General features: G+C 42.4%; 2 protein-coding genes across 2 annotated transcripts; both read right to left on the reverse strand.

Moving 5' to 3' along the window:
• Positions 1-96: 96 nt before the first annotated feature.
• LOC307241145 (serine/arginine-rich splicing factor 6-like) lies at positions 97-8633 on the reverse strand. Its single transcript, XM_080015174.1, has 6 exons — positions 8438-8633; positions 7729-7898; positions 6132-6247; positions 3615-3817; positions 1675-1740; positions 97-1437 (listed from the first exon to the last, which is right to left on the reverse strand). Exons 1-6 carry the CDS (start codon positions 8542-8544, stop codon positions 1062-1064), a joined length of 1038 nt encoding a protein of 345 aa, XP_079871300.1. The 5' UTR covers positions 8545-8633; the 3' UTR covers positions 97-1061.
• A 514-nt stretch (positions 8634-9147) lies between these two features.
• eif2s2 (eukaryotic translation initiation factor 2, subunit 2 beta) lies at positions 9148-18809 on the reverse strand. The gene is made up of 9 exons (XM_080015169.1): positions 18697-18809; positions 17988-18171; positions 17673-17773; positions 17138-17267; positions 16931-17031; positions 16277-16425; positions 15984-16040; positions 15708-15793; positions 9148-10624 (listed from the first exon to the last, which is right to left on the reverse strand). The coding sequence occupies exons 1-9, from the start codon at positions 18709-18711 to the stop codon at positions 10449-10451; spliced, it is 999 nt and encodes a 332-aa protein (XP_079871295.1). The 5' UTR covers positions 18712-18809; the 3' UTR covers positions 9148-10448.
• Between the last annotated feature and the right edge of the window lie 932 nt (positions 18810-19741).

The following is a 19741-nucleotide window of genomic DNA, read 5'->3' on the forward strand; positions in this document are numbered from 1 at the left end:
ATTCAGTATCGATTGATGTCCGTATTTAATTTTGATATACTTTTTGTTTTTAAATGTTGAAGCATATTTCCTACCCCTTCAAATAACCACTTTCAGTTTTCTAAAAAGAACCTTTAATAATAACCACTTACATAATTAGTAGAATATAGGTCAAGTCGATACTGTAGTCCAACTCTAGCTAACAATAACAGCAATCCATTCATCTTAGATGAATAATAACAAACATAACAATAATAATATCTAAAATCAAAGCAATATCTAACTCAATACCAGCATTACAGAACAAGGACGGTATCAGAATCACAAGATGCTTACGTCCACAAACCAGAATTAAACGAGAAATCTCTTCGCCAGTTACTTGAAGACAGAGAGCCTCTCTAATTTAACGGTTTCTCAACAAAGCACTACACAAAATAATCATGTAGCCATGGGATCAAAGCAAACACACAGGAAAAAAAAGATGATTCAGAGGGAAAAATAGATTGACTTGTGATTCTATCAAAATAAGGAATAAATGATAAAGAAAAAGAAAGCAAGCCGCATTATAAAATAATGACATTTCTTGCCAAATCTGAGAGAAACTGAAAATGTATTCCTGTTTAATAGCCCAGGGCTATCAATTAAGACAGAAGTCAGGAAAAAAAATGAAGAAGAATATCCACTGGATATTTCTTCCCTGCGTGCATTTTTTTTTCAAGCACACAAGCTCTATGTACAAGGGTTAATAAATTATATTTTTTATTCTATGATGTACATTTTATTTGTTTTCACTGGAATTAAACCCTTCTCATGCCGTGTAGTATGCTGTTTTAGATTGTTAAAGCACCCTATATATTAATATCAAATTCAGACTGCCAAAATGGAAACACTTAGGGGTTGACTGATCCAAACAGGCTCGCAAATCAAAAAAGGGAAAGCTACTTCTCCTCTACAAGCATGCACGCCATCCGGATGCTTTTGGGTATAGTGCACATGGAAGGAGAAAGGTCAGCAGCTCTGTGAACCATCAACGCTGCCCAGTGGATACAAATATCTGCCCGGCACAGAGACCATTTCTCCCTTTAATCCCGCGATGTAGATCGGGATCTGGACTGCGACCTTGAGCGGGTGGCAGCGAGTTTCTTCCTGGACTTCGACCGCGGCTTATCCTCCTGTGGGGACGGGGAGCTGGAGGCCAATTTGGCAGCCGGCTCCTCCTTCCCGTTCTCCAGCGGGGAGCAGCTGCCTCCTGCCTTCTCCCCGTCTTCTCGCTCCAACTTCACCTTGGAGCGGCTCTTGGAACGCGACTTGGATCTGCGCTCCCCTGAGCGGGAACTGGGGCGGGACCCGGAGTGGGACTTGCGGTCACATGAGCGGGACCTGCTCCCTCTGGATCTTGAGCGAGACTTCCTGTCGGATCGGGAACGGGGGCTTCTCTTGTTGCTGCGAGATCTGGATCTGTCAAAGAGACGATGCAAACTCTGATTTCCCACAATGACACTCAAACATCACAAATTTACAAAAAAATATTTCAATGTATTGTATGCAATAAAAAACATGAAAATAGCACATTAACAAAGGATGATAACAAAAAATGTATTGCATCCTTTAAATAGGGGGAGATAAAATGAGAGATTGATTCTTGGCGCCATTGGCATCGGCATGTACAAACAGCCAAACTGAAACTGGACTCACCTGGAGTGAGAGCGGCTTCTGGAACTTTTGCGACTCCGACTGCGGGAGCGGTGACGGCTGCGAGACCTGAGGAATGGAGCAGGGAGGAGTTAAACTGGGGAAGGGTGTGAAGTACTAAGCCCTGCGGTTCAGCAGAGTTTTAGAAAGTAAGGGACAGCAGTTATAAGGCATTTCAATATTGTAGTCAGGTATATAAATAATGCTTATAAATGTATTTAGGGGAAGAACAGAAAGAAAATCAAAGGTCACCTCCAGTATTTTTGGCATTCTTTTCTTTCTGTTTCTTTCTGTTTCCAGAACTGATTTTAGCATCAAAACCTCAAGTAGTTATTAAAACGACACTTGGCTTATGTGTGAAACAGTGCACTTTTTTTATCATTTCAAAATTGAAGTTATTGTCTACCATTGTGTATTTCTTCATTAAGTTACCGTATTTTCGCGACTATAAGGCGCATATAAACGTCTATTTTTTTCCTCAAAATGTGCGGCGCGCCCTATAGTGCGGTGCGCCCTATGTGTGTTCCGCGGACATAAGGCGAGGTGGCCCGAGTTGGAGGAAAGACTCGAGCGGTGGATCATCGAGCAAAGAACGAGTGGGGCGAGCGTTTCGACGGTCACTGTTCGACTAAAAGCAGTAACGCTAGCGGAAGAAATTAAAATTGAACATTTTCAAGGAGGTCCGTCGTGGTGCTTTCGTTTTATGAAACGGTGCCATTTTTCCATCCGGACCAGGACTACAGTAGCGCAGCAACGTCCGGCGGATTATAATGAAAAGCTGGCGAGCTTCCACTCCTACTGCAGCAAACACATCGCCGACAAACGCATCCAGCCAAGCCACATCACCAACATGGACGAGGTGCCGCTCACTTTCGACGTCCCGGTGAATCACACGGTGGAGAAGAAGGGGACCAGCACGGTAGCGATACGCACAACGGGGTATGAAAAGGCGTCGTTTACTGTTGTGCTTGGCTGCCACGCAAATGGACAGAAACTGCCGCCTATGGTGATTTTTAAGAGAAAGACTTTGCCTAAAGAGACTTTTCCAGCTGGAGTCGTTATTAAGGCAAATGAAAAGGGCTGGATGGATGAGGAGATGATGAAAGAGTGGCTGAGGGAGGTGTATGTAAGGAGACCAGGTGGTTTTTTCCACGCATCACCATCGCTGTTAATCTGTGACTCCATGCGTGCCCATCTCACAGCCGATGTGAAAAACAAGGTGAAACAAATGAACGCTGTGCTTGCTGTTATTCCGGGAGGTCTGACAAAGGAACTTCAACCGCTCGACATCGGTGTGAACCGGCCGTTCAAAGTAAGGCTGCGAGCGGCGTGGGAGCGATGGATGACCGACGGAGACCACAGTTTCACGAAAAGTGGAAGGCAGCGCCGGGCAAGTTACGCCACAGTTTGCGGATGGATTGTAGATGCTTGGGCTAACGTGTCTGCTGGCACTGTTGTTCTAGCTTTCGCAAAAGCCGGCATCATTTCCGAGGAGCCGCACGGCACGGAAAGCGACTCTGACAGCGAAGAAGGGGAAACTGGCATGTCTGATTTAGCGCAGCTGTTTAATTCAGAAACAGAGGATGATGACTTCGATGGGTTTGATTAATACTTTGTAATAAATACATGAATAAAGCACAAACATACTCAGTTTTGCTCCCGCTCTATTTTTAAATACGCAGTAGAGGTATTTAAACGTAGTAGAGGATATGTACCGGTATATAAAACCCGCGCCCTATAATCCGGTGCGCCTTATGTGTGTGTTAAATACAGTAATGGCACACATAACTGAGACTGCGCCTTTTAGTACGGTGCGCCTTATGGTCGTGAAAATACGGTAAATAGCTTCGCTCTTCAAATTCCCCTCAAGCCCCAAGCAAAATTTCTTTAGATATTGGAATATTTATATCCTTGTGGAACTCTGAAGGCAGCCGGAGCCTCACCTGGAGCGGCTGTCAGAGCGGGACCTCCGCCTGCGATGCCGGTCCTCCACTAGACGGATCTTCCTGCCACTGATGTCGGTGCCGTCCAACTTGTCCACGGCCCGCTTCATGTCAGAGTGGCTGCGGAACTCAATCACGCCCTCGTTGGTGCGCTCCTTGTGGGCATCTGCGTAGGTCACCTCCCCCGCCTGGCGCATGAAGTCCTACAGGACAAAGAAAAACAACAATTCACTGGAGTACCCAAAATGATGTGAAATCTTTATTCAGAATTTATACCAGAAAAAGAACAAATACACTTTTTTCCCCCCACATGAGGGGAACCATCTTTAAAGGAGTTGATCAACGTGGCCAAAGCACAACACCAGATTCAGCATTTGAACCTGCAGCTGCTAAACTATCTTTAGCACTTATCTGACCCCTAAATACACACACCAGTCTGCATCATGCTAAAGGTCATGTTGTGATAAAAACACAGGCCACTAAAATATAATTACAAAAAAAAAAAAATGCTTATACAGGTGGTGTCTACAACTAAGGCTACATGATCACGGCTAAAAAATTATAATCACGATTATTTTTCTCAATATTGTGATCAATTATTTATCCATTTTTGGGATCACAATTATTTAATTGCAATATGTAAATCAACAGAAAAAAACCTGCTTCACAATAAGAATGTATTTTATAGACTTATAAATAAATAAACTCAAATGTACAAATCTCTTAATCAAAATAGGACTTTATCGTTAAGGCTGTGTGTGTGTGTGTGTGAGATTATATATATATATATATATATATATATATATATATATATATATATATATATATATATATATATATATATATATATATATATATATATATATATATATATATATATATATATATATATATATATATATATACACACATACACATACAAAAAAAACAAAATAAAAAAATAATAATAATAAATTAATGCCACCACGCCAAAATAATTTATACCAAACAAGGAGGTCAGTTGCATTACACCTGCTGTTTATTTTTTTGTTTTTTTTTTGCAAGAAAAAATAAAAAACAGCCTATCCCCCCGGGGCGCTTGTGTTGTTCCTTCCCCGTAGAGATCTGTTTCCCCCCTAGCCCCACCCCACTCAAACAGCGAAGGAAGCGCACGTTCAAAAAAAAAAAATAATAATAATAATAAAATAATCAAATGTATGTGTGTGTATGCATGTATGTATATATATATATAAAAAATCTGATGGTTTCTGTCCCAACAAGTATACTTTTACTACAATTTATCTTTGTCTTAAAAAAGCCTCCATTATAGCTGGAAGGACGCATCCTGAGAGCTGAAGAACATTACTGTCAGATACAGTTCCCCCTGTGTTCAATAAAGAAGGAAGCTCACACATCCATCCAATTCATACCGCTGACTTGTTTCTCTACAACAGGTAAATCATGTGATTTCCAGGCTGATATCCCTACATTTGTCCATCACAGTAGGGGAAATGCAAGGATTTTCTGACAATTTGACACTTTAAATCAAAATAACTACTGTGTGACAATTATTTTACGTTTTATATCAACTTAAGACTAATAATTGGTAAAACCGGCCAGTGTAGAGCAGTGGCACATGCATAGATGAAGACTCCAATGCGCATCTCCGCTCCACTGCACGTGCCCTGTGCTGTGCTGTGTGTACGGTCCACAGAGCCTGCAGCGGGCCTCTGCTGGCGCACAGATGCACGGATTAATTACTTTGCCACACATGGATAATTGGGATCAGATGAAAAACCACGGCAGATTGCACTCAGCTGCAAAACTTTATGGCCGTGTTTGCGCTATGATATCATTAGCGCAACATATTTTGTGAATCACACGCTGAGATGGCACAGATAGCGGACAAAATAAAAAACAAACAAAAAAAATGTCCCCAGCCACGATAAATTAATTGTGGAGCCCAATATCGACAATGCGATTAATACACGATTCATTGTGCATCCCTAGTTACAACACACCCTTACAGCGCTGTCGCTCTTCTCCATCCTTCAAATATTGCAGTTAAAACTACAACCTGCTTATGCTTGAGTGCAAAGAGTTTAAACCATACAGTTCAGAGCAAACAGGTCAGGAATGCCAAAATCTCCTTTCTTTCAAGTTTTATCAACTTGGAGGAAAGGCTGGGGGAATGTTAATAAACCGCTTGATGTACATTCCATTAATAATGAACGGCTGGAAGTGAATTTGATTGTTATCAAACAGAAAACGGTCTACATCAAACTAGACTTAATTGTGCAAATTAAATCTTTGATTCTATACACCTCAAAGTAAGAAGTTGTTTTGTGCATTGGTTGTCCAACAATGCAATATCACTTAAAAATAATGTTTCTGGCATATCAGATTAGAATACTTCAAACTCTTTAGGATTCAAGATTTTGGGGTGTCATTTGCAGTGGTAATTTTGTCACCATTAAAAAATATTTATTTCACACAATAGGAGAGACATTACTGTTGTGTATTTCTCAATAACCTTACCTTCAGGTCCTGCCAGCTGCAACGACTGGACAGGTTCTCCACAATGAGGCGGTACTCTGTCCGCACGGGAGGCCCGTACTTATCCCTCCCAATGCGGCTGCGGCTGCCGTAGCCACCTTTAAAAGACAACAGATCACGCTTTAGTCAGAGACCACACAAATACAAGGGAAAGGGTTGACACCCAAATTTGTCCAGGGTTATCAAGTTCACGGGAGACATCGACTTGCCAGATAAGATCCCATAGTCAAGTAAAGACAAACCCTTCCGATAAGTAATTTACACAATTTACACATATTCAGCATTTCTGAAGCTTTTTCTCTGCCGCAAAGAACACCACTGCATCTGTTTTCCCACAACAAGGTTTGTCTTACTCTCATGACACACTGTGATGCATTAGCTGCATCAAACAAATGGACAGTGATGTTCTGGCAACACCTTTGAAGCCTGAAAAACAGATACAAAAAAGGAGGCATCCGCAAATTGAATTTAAAAAAAAAGAAAAGAAAAAAGAAAGAAAGAAAAAATAAAAGAAAAACCGCGGACAGTAACTCATACACCATTCTTTGTCTTTAAATCCATCTGACCAGATATCGGTCTGATTTTTTTCCTTCCTCCTCTCACTTACAAACATTTGGGTCTTTGCTAGAGTCGCTCCGCTTATTTTTGCTGTCAACATAGAAACCAATGGCAATCCTCACCATCACCCCTGGTCTATTGGCAAAAGGCTGCTGTCATCATGGCTTCCGGTTAGGTCAGCCAAGGATCAAGGGGGGCAAAGGTCACACACACATTGTAAGGTGAAAGCCAAGGCCAAACGGGACAGGCAGTCATCTTAGCCAGTCATCTTTAGCCTCAATGGACTCTCAGCCACAGCCCGCAACTGGACTCTTTCAAATTGAAACATCAAGGACTTTTGTTAATGTTGAATATAAAAAGAATGTATCATACACATTTAACATTGTGACAAAGTGTTCAAAGTTGAAATGATAAGGTTAGCAACTATACTACCCATGTTGGTGAGAGATGAGCTGTGCGCCTCACACACACACACATATTGCAAATAAACAGGTCAAAATCAAAAGTTCAACCATAAAAAAGAGGCCATTTATTATAAATGTAATTCCTAACAATTTTCCACAATACTACAAGGACTTCAAATAAAATGAAAAAAAGACATATTTTGGCCTGTCAAGAAGTCACTACACATAGAGGAACATGTAGTTTTTTTTCAGCACGACTTAGTGGTCAAAAAAGGAAGTAGTAAACTCACACATTGATTAAAATAACAATACCACTGCTGGATGAATGCTTATTAAAAAAAAAACGACCTGCATAACCATTCCACATGCAATATAGGCTGTAGGGTTGAACTACATTACAAAGCAAACATGAGATGTGAAGACAGACATGCTGTGATAACGATGTTGATTGTACACCAGTGAATAAGGACTGCTACTTGCTATTACTCGAATCAAAATCAGAGTATACATATCAGTTGTTGCTATAAGTGTGTGATGGTTTAGCTCATGTCTGCGTGCAGTCCACACAGGCACCTCACTCCAGGGGAGAAGGGGAGAGGGATCATCTGGAAATATACTGTACTTACTGCGCCCACCACCCCCGTAACCCCCATCATAGCCATCCCGGTCTCGCCGCGGTCCCCGGGCATGCTCGATGATCACCCGCTCCCCACACAGCTCCTTCCCGTTCAGCTCGTACACGGCGTCATCAGCATCCCGGTTGTCCTCGAACTCAATGAAACCGTATCTGGAGAAAGAACAGCACAAGTACATTTTCATAAACAAGTAATTTGTCTTGATAAGGATTGGTGCAATGTTGTACAGAAAATGAGCAAAAATAACACAGATGGGATATTCTGTACAGGATAAACAAGCATGTATGCAATAATAATGATATGGATAACAATCCACGAGTAGGTCTAATGAATTACAATGCTATTATTAAATGATTGCAATATCTAGTATAACTTATTCGAATGTTATTACAATAAAAATACAATATATTGCAGTTGTAGTGTGCAGTCGTGTGTCCAGTCAGTGGGGGCGGGGCACAGGATTCCACTGTAAACATTTCTAAAGACGCCATGTCGGCCGTGCGACTCTAGACACTTGGATGACGCGTTCAACATAGTTAAGATAAATAATTCATGTAGAACAATAGGCAAATACCGCCCAGTAAACTATCTTTTAATCACCGAGAGCAAGCAAAACGTTGCAGTATTTGCGATTGCTAAAGCTACCTGGGGGGGGGGGGACGGCGGACGTACCGATCTCTCTGAAACTCACCCGTTTTTCAGATCGATTTCCATCAGCTTTCCGTATCCGCCGAAAAACCGCTGGATGTCCTTCTCGCGGACGTGGTAGCTCAACCGTCCGATATAAACACGAGGCATCGTTTTTTTGTCACCGCTAAAGCCGAACGTTCGAAAAAAGCAACTTGGATCGGAACCGCTGGGCTGAAGCGTTAGTCAGTGCTAGCTTAGCTTCCTGCTGGAGGAAGTTATCGCAGACCCGTTTCCGCTCGGTTTCCAAAATAAAAGCGCTATTCTTATTCTAATCAATAATAATACAATCGATTTTAAAACTAGTGTAAATACATAATTGAACAAGCCGCTGTAGTTCAATTACTGCTTGACTGTGAATTTTCTTTTCACACATTTTCAAATCTTTAATTCAATTATTGTATTGTTATAGTTATCACAATCAGGATTATGACTGAGCTAACCACAGACCAGTTTCAAATTAATAGTAATAATAAAACCCGATGGCTTGCTTTCCTCTAATTTTTTTATTCATTCATTTTTATTTCATTGTTCAATTCGTTTTGTAATGTTATGGTCATCAGAGTCCTGTTTGTGATTAGACGGAATCTACTACTATCTACTAGTAGTATCAAAGAATGAAACTGAATCTTGAAGCAGCAAGAACACTTCCAAAAATCCAATCGACTCCATTAACACATTGTTTAGGAAAAATGAGAGTAAATAGAAGGGTGGTTAAGACAGAGCTGAAATATTTTATTTTTGTAAAAACCAGTTCTAAAATGACTCCAAGTTATTATTTTGTAGTTTTCCCAAACAAGAGCAGAACCATGTGGTAAGATCTATATTTGTCCCAATTTTGGTAAAAAAAAAAAAAAAAAAAAAAAAGATAATTACAAGTTACCTCAAATCTCCTAGATACAGCATTTTTCCTGAATTTTGAGTCAAGTTATTTTCTGAGCATCTCAGGATAGCTTGGCTTATGAACAGGAGATGACATTTGAATTGAAAAAGCAATTTGGTGGCTTGTTTGCGATAAGGATTTTTTTTTTTTCCTCTGCCCAATTTGAAATCAATCTTTCAGAGGGATGATCCAGATTACTAAGTATTAATTCACACTCACCAATGCCAACATCATTCACACTTTGTAAGTTGTTCTATTTGACACACACACGCACAACCTTTATATTAGTGAGAGAGTTTTTATTAACAACCCTACATTGCTTGTGGATTTTCACTGATTAAATTATGAACTTGTGTATCTGCACTGTGAGCCTCGTAGTTAAGCAGACCAATCCATTAAATGTCTGCTGTAACCCGATGACCCGTAGAATATTTTTTTCCTCTGAATTAGTGAACGTATATTTGAGAAAAAAAAAAAAAAAGGCATACTGAATCTTTGAATGGCCCAGACCCAATGACGAATATTGGCATTCCAGAACAGATTGCTGTTCAAAAAAAATAAAAAAATAAAAATAAAAAGTAAAACAAATGAGGATAAAACAGAATGAGAGAGAGAAATAGAGATGATCTAGAGTAGGATCAGGTCATGGGTCAATTGAGTGTTAACTATACTTGGGCCTAACGCAGATGGGGAATCAGTCGGTTGTTAATTTATGTGGGGGAGATTACAATCAAAACCATGGTTAAGAAAGGTTTCTGTCTGGGTTCTACTAAACGAGCACAAATCCAGTATCACAGCAAATGAGGGAAGAAAACCTAATAGAACGGCAGGAAGGGAGAAAGGAAGGTTGAGGTCAGTGAGGCGACAAACGCATGGAACAACATATGCAGTACACATACTCTGCTTATGGTGCCTTTCAGCGCCTTCTCTTCCAACGGGCCTCTCCGCTTTAGATACACTCTCACTATCTGCCCCGTGTGGAGCCAACAACACAGCTTAACAACAGCCACCTCCTCCCTCAGTCTGATTCAGATAGTCCAGTTACGAGTCAGGGGGGCGTCCACCTCCGGCTTCAGTGCATCCAGGGATGAGGGGAACGTCGGGGAGAGGTGAAGCCCAAGCCCTGCAGCCCTTAGTTGGCTTTGGCACGGAGCTGTGCCCTCTTGCCCGTGACGGCCTGGAAACCAGTCTTGATGCTGGCAACAGAGCAGCGGGAGTGGCAGGTCTCGCACTGGAGGAAGTAGAGGCGAGTGTCCTTCTGGAGGATGGTATCTGGCGAGCGGCATGTGTGACACGTCACATACTCCTCTGCGGGAGAGAAGAGAGTTAGGGATGGATAGGAAGGTAAGAGTGAATAGAGGTTGTGATTTTTGGGCACTAGAGTTTCCCCATTTACAAGCAAGCTAAACACTTACACGCAAAATAGACACTTATGATTAGAAATTATTAATGTTTTCAGCCTTAGGAAATGTCGCAAGATGCTGGAAAACAAGAAAACTATTAGCATTGCAGTTATTTTCATTAAAATAAGAATATTATTATTAGTAGAAGTAGTAGTGAGATTATAATAGATTATAACACGACACATCACTTTATTAGGAACACTATACAAATACTGGGTAGGGCCTCCCTTTGCTCACAAAACAGCCTTAATTTTTCTTTCCATGGGTTCCACAAAATACACCGCGTTCCAAATTATTATGCAAATTATATTTTTCTCAAATTTTCCTAAATAGTCGATGCAAATGACAGCATCATTTTCAAGTCATCAACCGTTAAGGTATAATTCAAATGTTATTGCACAAACCTTCCAATGATAACGGTATTTTTTTCCCCAAAAACAACTCAAAATGCACTGTTCCAAAATATTATGCACAACCGAGTTTCAAAACATATAGGTTGTAAAGAACTGAAAATGGTCCTTTGTTGAATTTGCAGCATTAGGTCATATTTACTGAAATCAAAAGCTATTTCAATCAAAGACATCTTAAGAGGCCAAGTTACATGTTAACATAGGAGCCTTCCTTGATATCACCTTCACAATTCTTGCAACTTGTGAGTTTTTGGAGAGTTTCTGCTTGAACTTCTTTCCAGGATGTCAAAACAGCCTCCCAAAGCTGCTGTTTTAATGTGAACTGCCTCCCACCCTCATAGATCTTTTGCTTGAGGATGCTCCAAAGGTTCTCAATAGGGTTGAGGTCAGGGGAGGATGGGGGCCACACCATGAGTTTCTCTCCTTTTATGCCCATAGCAGCCAATGACACAGAGGTATTCTTTGCAGCATGAGATGGTGCATTGTCATGCATGAAGATGATTTTGCTACGCAAGGCACGGTTCTTCTTTTTGTGCCATGGAAGAAAGTGGTCAGTCAGAAACTCTCTATACTTTGCCAAGGTCATTTTCACACCTTCAGGGACCTAGAGGGGCCGACCAGCTCTCTCCCCATGATGCCCAAAACAGGGCTCCGCCACCTCCTTGCTGACGTGGCAGCCTTGTTGGGACATGGTGGCCATCCACCAACCATCCTCTACTCCATCCATCTGCACCATCCAGGGTTGCACAGCACTCATCAGTAAACAAGACTATTTGAAAATGAGTTTTCATGTATTTCTGGGCCCACTGCAACCGTTTTTGCTTGTGAGCATGGGTTAGGGGTGGCCCAATAGTAGGTTTATTACATACAGTATATGTAGTGATATGACATTGCAACACACCCAGGCATTATGCACAATAAGTGCTAACTAGTCAATAACTAACTGGCACAATAAAAAATTAATTAACTTACTGATTCCTAAAACGCAATTCAGTGAGTCAAAATAATAAAATAAGAGTAAGATGGGTAATATATAAGGTAGGAATACAAATATAGAAATAAACCGAATAGACTTTCATATATACAGACGTGCAGTAAAGTGGCATGTGAATAAAGTGAGGTAGAGTGGTGGGGATATACAGTATTCCTGTATACAACAGTACGGCACAGCAATACAGTAACACCGAACAGAACAGCAATACAGCGCAGTATGCAGTAATCCAGAACAGTGATACAGTATGCAGTACAGTATGCTACATACAGGACAGTAAGGCAGTGGGGCCTATGTGTCTGGGGGCCCCTAGTGAGTTCAGCGTTGATAGTCCTTATGTCTTGCAGGAAGAAACTCCGTCTCAGTCTCTCTGTTCTCGCTGTATGACTGCGAAGGCGCTTGCCTGACCGCAGCAGCTGGAACAGTCCGTTGTTGGGGTGGTGAAGATTCGTCATGATCCTGCGGACTCTGCTATTACACCTCCTGGTGTATAAGTCCTGCAGGGAGGGGAGGGTAGTTCCATTGGTACGTTCGGCTGAACGCACCACCCTCTGCAGGGCCAGCCTGTCCCTAGCAGTACAGCTCCCAAACCAGGGAGTGATGTTGCTGGTCAGGATGATCTCCACAGCTCCAGAGTAGAAGGACTTGAGGATCCTCACTGAGACTTTGAATTTCTTCAGCTGCCTGAAAAAGACACTGTCTCATCCTTTTCACCAGAGTGTCTGTATGTGTGGTCCATGTTAAGTCCTCTGTGATGTGAACTCCCAGGTACTTGAAGCTGCTCACCCTGTTGACAGAAGTCCTATTAATCATCAACGGTGCGTGCGTCCTCAGTTGTAGTCCTCTCCTAAAGTCCACAAGGAGCTCCTGAGTTTTGCTGACCTTCAGGAGGAGGCTGTTGTCCTGGCTCCAAAGTGACAGATCAGCATCCTCCTCATGGTAGGCCTTCTTGTCGTCATCTGTGATCACGCCCACCACGACAGTGTCGTCAGAAAACTTGATGATGGTGTTGGAGCTGGACCTGGCCACACAGTCATGTGTGTACAGGGAGTACAGTAGGGGGCTGAGGACGCAGCCCTGGGAGGGGGGTCCTGTATTCAGGGTGAGGGTGTTCGATGTCTGCCTGCCAATCATAACCACATGAGGCCTGGCTGTGAGGAAGGCCAGGATTCAGGCACACAGCAGAGTGTTCAGTCCTAGCTCCCGCAGCTTGACAGCCAGTCTGGTGTGGACAATGGTGTTGAAAGCTGAACTTTAGTCAATTAACAGAACTCACATAGCCCCCCTTCCGGCCATCCAGGTGCGTGAGCGTGGTGTGCACTTCATGACCACCGAGGTGAGGGCCACCATACGGCATTCAATCAAGCAGGCTCGAGAGGTGTTCTTCAGCACAGGGATGGTGGTGGACCTCTTGAAGCAGGACGGGACCACTGACTCAGTCAAAGAGGCATTGAATATCCTAGTCAGCACAGGGGCTAGCTGGTTAGACAGGTCTTCAATACTCGCCCAGATATGCTGTCTAGACCCAGAGCTTCCCTGGTGTTGTGTCTTCTGAAGTCTGCACAACACATCATACAGGTCCGATAGTGCTGTGTCTGTGTCCGCTTACGGTTTAATATAAAACGGCTGTGATGATGACCGTGCTGAATTACAGAGGGTGGTAGGATGGACGGCATGAGATCGTCAGCTGTTCCAGGTTCGGCGAGCAGGAGCAAGAGAGATTCTTGATGTTGTTGGAGTTACACCAGCGGCTGTTTATCATGAGGCAGCTGCCTCCACCCTTAGATTTCCCCGACTCCTCCGACCTGTCTGCACAAAACACGAAGGACTCTGGTGGTCGTATGGTATGGTCTGGCACCAGCCCGTTTAGCCATGTGTCCGTCAGGCAGAGAACGCAACAGTTTTTGTCCCATTGGAATCTGATTCCCGACCAAAGGTCATCCATCTTATTTTCCAGGGACTGGACATTGGCAAGAAGGATGCGGGGCAGAAGTGGACGGTAAGGTTGCGCTCTCGGTATGGTCTGAATGCCGCCTCGCTTCCTGCAGCGCTTCCTCCAGCGGCGCTTCCGCGGAACAGCAACTCTATTGTTGTTGTTGTTGTTGTTGCTGCGGTCTTTGTTGGTCATGTTGGCGCGTAGTAAAATCTCCACCGGCCACTCTGGATCAACAGGTAAAGTGTCCCAAACTCGTTCTTTCAAGGATCTTTTTTATATCCATGAGTACATCGCGGTCGTAGGAGATCACTGCCGATGAGTTTGACGGACACAATGTAGTATAACAAAAAAAGAATAATAATAATAAAAAAACATTCCGAAAATGTCTCAGCTAAACAGAGCGCTCGCGCAGGTGACCACAGGGGGTGGTGCCAAGCAGCAGTGTTGTTTGGCACCGCCCATCTCCCAGAATATCACATGCCATAGGTGTGATACTGACGAACATTAAACTCATTGTCATGCTCATTAAAAACAGTTTGAGACAACTTTTGCTTTGTGACATGATGCATTATCATGCTGGAAGTAGCCATTAGAAGGTAGGTAAATTATGGCCATGAAGAGATGCACATGGTCAGCAACAATACCCAAATAGGCTGTGGCATCCAAGCAATGATTGATTGGTATAAATGGGCCCTAAGTGTACCAAAAAAAAAAAAAAATAATAATAAAATGATTTCCCCACCATTACACCACCCCCACCAGCCTGGACTGTTGACACAAGGCAGGTTGGGCCCATGGATTAGTGCTGTTGGCGCCAAATTCTGACCCTACCATCATGTGTCTCAGCACAAATCGAGATTCATCAGACCAGGCTACGTTTTTCCAGTCTTCAACTGTCCAGTTTTGGTGAGCCTGTGCCCAATGCCGCCTCAGCTTTCTGTTCTTGGTTGACAGAAGTGGAACCTGACGTGGTCTTCTGCTGCTATAGCCCATCTGCCTCAAGCTTCGATGTGTCGTGCGTTCCGAGATGTTTTTCTGCTCACCACAATTGTACAGAGTGGTTATGTGAGTTACTGTAGCCTCTGTCAGCTCAAACCAGTCTGGCCATTCTCCGTTGACCTCTCATCAACAAGGTGTTCCCGTCCGCCAAACTGCTGCTCGCTGGATGTTTTGTTTGAACTTGAAAGTCCCAGGAGATCAGCAGTTACAGAAATACTCAAATCAGCCCGTCTGGCACCAACAATCATGCCACGGTCAAAAACTCAGATCCACCCCACATTCTGATGGTTGATGTGAACACTAACTGAAGCTGCTGATCTGTATCTGCATGATTTCATGCACTTTCACTGCTGCAACACGATTGGCTGATTAGATAATTACATGAATTAGTAGATGTATAGGTGTTCGTAATAAAGTGCTCAGCGAGTGTATATATTTTATAAATACACAGCTATGCAGGTGATGCTCTTGATAACTCCTGTTTATACCTTACATATATTTGAATCACATTTGTTCTCTCTTAGGAAGAGGAGGAGGAACCTCTTTGGATGTAATGGATATCACTTCAACCCTACTATATTCTTGCATCTAAAAAGGGCGGCGATAAGAAACTGTCTATAATTTACAAAATAGTATGCCCATCCCCACTTACTGATGTATCTTCTCAAGACGTTTTCTATCTGTTTCTGTTGGAATCTGCCTTTGATCACAAGCTGGTTATTTCCATCTATGGAGCCACTGTGAAAGAGAAAAGGAGCATTCAAACACATGAAGCAGAACAGTTTTTTTGTTTTGTTTTTTTTAAATAACAGTTTTCAATACCAGCTAAGAATGTGAGTGTTTTCCCTTTTCAGTGTGTCCGCAAGCATGTTCCAAGCTACAATTAAGATATTACACCCACTGAACACATTTACAAAAATGGTCATACCTTGTTCCCAACTCAGCCAAGAGGAAAGCGAGGAGATGTTTTGGCTGACGATGCAACCTGTAAACAAAAAGGTTTCAATATCAACATTAAAGACACACACACACACACACACACACACACACACACACACACACACACACACACACACACACACACACACACACACACACACACACACACACACACACACACACACACACACACACACACTCTTTGGGTTGTACATTTCAGGCCTTCCTGTCCAACCTTACACCAGGACTTTGTGCTCAGGAAAAGCTCTTGCAGCGACTCACAGTTTGCAGATGTCTGTGAAGTTGACAAAGGAGGTTTTCTTGGTTCCCACTCTGACCACCTGCGGGGGCTTCATGACAAACTTCCTCTTCTCTCCGGCCACCATGTCTGGGTTCTTCTCCCTCATGATGTTGAAGACTCTGTTTAGCAGCTGAAACAAAGAGGCGGCCTATCAGACAGAGTACCGTTTGATTCGGGCGATATATCGACATTATATTGATATTGTGATTTGAGACAATCTATATATTCACATATCTATCTATATCACCTGGGACTTTGGTAATTGTAATATAATTAAATGTTGTCTTTAAGGCTGCATTATAGCAGAGTCAATGCCGTTATCTAAACGTCATAGACTTCTAGCTGTTCTAAACAACCCCTCTTACCTGCTTGGTCATCATATCTACATTACAAATAGTTTCTCAAATATTTATTGTGTGTAAAACACCAATAGTGACCTCCAAAATACTGATCAATTCTTGATAAAGGTTTTATTATTCTAAAAAGGTATTATTGACATTTCACTGCATATATTTATGAAAGTATGTACATGTGTGTGACAAGTAAATCTCTTGAATCTTGAATCATGTTATAAAATATTGATATTCAATTTTGTTGGTATTGCCCAGCCCTAGTTTGTGTTTCAGCAGTTCTACCTCATCGTATGTGTAGTCTCTTTCAGAGCCAGCCCAGTCTGGACCCATTGAGGAACTGAACGAGATTCCATCGTTGTTCTTCCCCTCGTCATCTTCCAGAGCTGAAAAAAAAGATGATTGTTTATCAGTCTTGCGTTTTCTCATTCAACAAGACAAAAGGTAAGGACTCTTGTGTTACTGTTCCTTTAAAAAGCCATTAATCCTCACCGTCATCCTTCTCCAGTAGCTCTCCTTCGTCAAAGTCGACCACCTTGGCCTTTTTCTTCTTGGCCGGGAGCACCAGGTCAAGGTCGTCCTCCTCCATGGGCTCTGTCTGTTCGCCTTCAATCTTCAGTTCCTGGTGAATCCACATTAATGGCTTGTCAGTTAAAATGTTGTCAGCACTGTGTATTTAGTAGGAGAGTTAGAAGAGTAGTACTAGTACCACCGCTCAGTCTGTTACGAGGTGTACTGTCAAAGTCAAATAATATCTAAAAATGCAAAAAGGGGTATTTGAGGGTGTGGCCTTTGTGTATTCTTTATGTACATTCTATGTAAAACATACTGTTACTGTTACTAATGTATGAAATGCGTCATGGATTGAGCACAGGTCCGATACTGTGCTCATGTATTCATAAAAAAAATTCCCTCATATCTAAACGGTTTCCTTATTTATTCTTTTAAAAGTGAGTGACTATATAAATACTATTTCACTACGTATTCCAACTGGGTGAAATGCCCTTCAATGTGAACAGTGACCCACCTTTATACCCTCATCGACTTCATTATCAAACACTTTCTTAGGTTTCTTCTTTTTCTTCTTCTGGTTGAGAAAGTTCAGGTCATCGAGGTCGTCGGATGGTTCTAAGAAATGTACTACTATCATCAATACAGGTGAAAAGATTATACAGCATTCAATGTCAATTTTCAATATCAAAGTAATGAATATCTTCAAAACTAAACAGATCCTACACTTAGTAGTGGAATCCAATTTTTGTCATCAAGGCAGAAAGGAAGGTTTAAATATATATTCTATATCATTTCTATTTCCTCCCCAGTGACATGTCCTCAGCTTTACCTTTCTTCCTCCCCTCATCCTCATCCAGATCAAGCTCCTTGTCCTCCCCGCCCTCTGGTTCCACCTCCTTGGCCTCCACCTCCTTGGCCTCTTCTCCTCCTGGTCCCTCTCCTCCTTCCTCATCCAGCATGAAGGGCTTCTTCTTTTTCTTCTTCTTCTTGGTCATGTTAGGGTCGAAGATCATCTGGAAAAGGGCGTGGAAAGAAACCGGAAAAAAATAATGTCAGCGTTTAACTGAATGTAACATCTACGTAATGCAATACATTTTTTGTGAATGCTGATTGATCTTGGTACCATTTTAATGTTCGGAAAAAGTCATGGAAGGAAACGAAAATGACTGATGCAGGTTACAATACGCATGCTGCTGGTGAAAAGAGCAGCTAACGCTAAGGTTAGCAAAAATTGTCCTGATAGTCTGACCCAATCTATGTGCACAAGACAGGCGGCTCGATGGGACATGTTAGCTATGTGATTTGACATTTGGAGATTTACTGTTTTATTGATTTGTAAAACTCCCAGCAGGGTGGCCCATTGTCACTGCAGCAGTAGCAGCAGCAGCAGCAGCCATGTGAGCGGAGCCGCAGTAAGGCTGATCATGAGGCCCTGAGTCACTTCATACACCCATTCAAACACCCATCAGTCATATTTCACCCGGAACTGACGCACATATGGATGGGCAGAGGTCGACGCGAGGCGCTCGCTTGCTTACCTCGTCTCCCGACATGTTTGCGGACAGAAAAACAGGCTAAAATGCCGAAACTTCCAATGCCTCGATCGGTCCCACTGCGCCTGAAATTTCTTGCATCAGCGTCGAGGTTGCTTTGCGCATGCGCGATCTTGCCGCCTGTTGTGTCGGTTAACACGTCACAATTACGCGACGCTGAATCGCGTTTGACGCTGCGTCTCCATACAGCTCGGAAATAGTAAATTCCGTGCGTATACTTCCCCATTTCCGAACATGGAGCCCCGCGGTAAACGCTTGTTTGTCTGGCAAAGCTTATGAATTCTACAAGCCGTGTGTTACCATAACACGAAAACATGACTACGTGCAGTAAATATCAGTAGTTAAATAGGTTGAAATTAGACGTGTTTTCATCAATAGAAAACACACGCAACGGTAACTTCATTCACTTTTTAACAGCGTGTCACGTTCCAGTGTGACGTCAGAGCGGTTATCTCGCCAAATTCGGACTTGAAACGCTCTGCCCAGAAATTATGATTTGGAATTCCGACTTGAACGGTCTTTCCTTTGCGCGCTCCCTTGTGGGAGCTGCATTTTTTCCCGAGGTCGCCACTTCAATGGAATGCAGCATCAGAGCATTCAAGAAGGCAAGCGTTTGCCAAGTGAAGCGCATGGGTTCACGCAAATACACAGTATACTGCTTATGGAGGATTTGATTGAAATGAATGATTTTACGGGGGGAAAATCCCATAATTACAGAGAGGGAGAGAGACAACCCTTCATTTTTATAGGGCAGGAATATCTTATTGAGAAATATACAATCTATGTTCAGATGTACTACGAAAAGGCAGTGAAACTGAATAACATTCGAGGAAAAGTGTTTTTCTCGAGAGTTGTGTTTGCTTCTCTGTGCGCACATGTGTATTATTGTTGCAAAATCTGCAATTTTGTGATTAAGGCTCCTCCCCTAATTTACAGGCAGCACACACTGAATGCAAAGCTGAGAATTACATAACTGTATACATTGATCTTATTAAATAGTTCCTCGTTTCCCCCTCTTGCAAATAACCTA

This window comes from Zeus faber, assembly GCF_960531495.2.
Source record: "Zeus faber genome assembly, chromosome: 15".
In the NCBI taxonomy this organism is placed as follows: domain Eukaryota; kingdom Metazoa; phylum Chordata; class Actinopteri; order Zeiformes; family Zeidae; genus Zeus; species Zeus faber.

Bases quoted from the DNA above. Each gene is read 5' to 3' on its own strand.
- eif2s2 (XM_080015169.1), bottom strand. The intron at 17,032-17,137 runs GTGAGGATTAAT...CTTTTTTTTCAG, and splicing joins GCTACTGGAGAAGGATGACG to CTCTGGAAGATGACGAGGGG. The intron at 15,794-15,983 runs GTATGACCATTT...TCTCTTTCACAG, and splicing joins TTGGCTGAGTTGGGAACAAG to TGGCTCCATAGATGGAAATA.
- LOC307241145 (XM_080015174.1), bottom strand. From the start codon at position 8,544: ATGCCTCGTGTTTATATCGGACGGTTGAGCTACCACGTCCGCGAGAAG. The intron at 6,248-7,728 runs GTATATTTCCAG...TGTCTTTTAAAG, and splicing joins TGGTGGGCGCAGTAAGTACA to GTGGCTACGGCAGCCGCAGC. The intron at 1,438-1,674 runs GTGAGTCCAGTT...TCTCTTTGACAG, and splicing joins AGAAGCCGCTCTCACTCCAG to ATCCAGATCTCGCAGCAACA.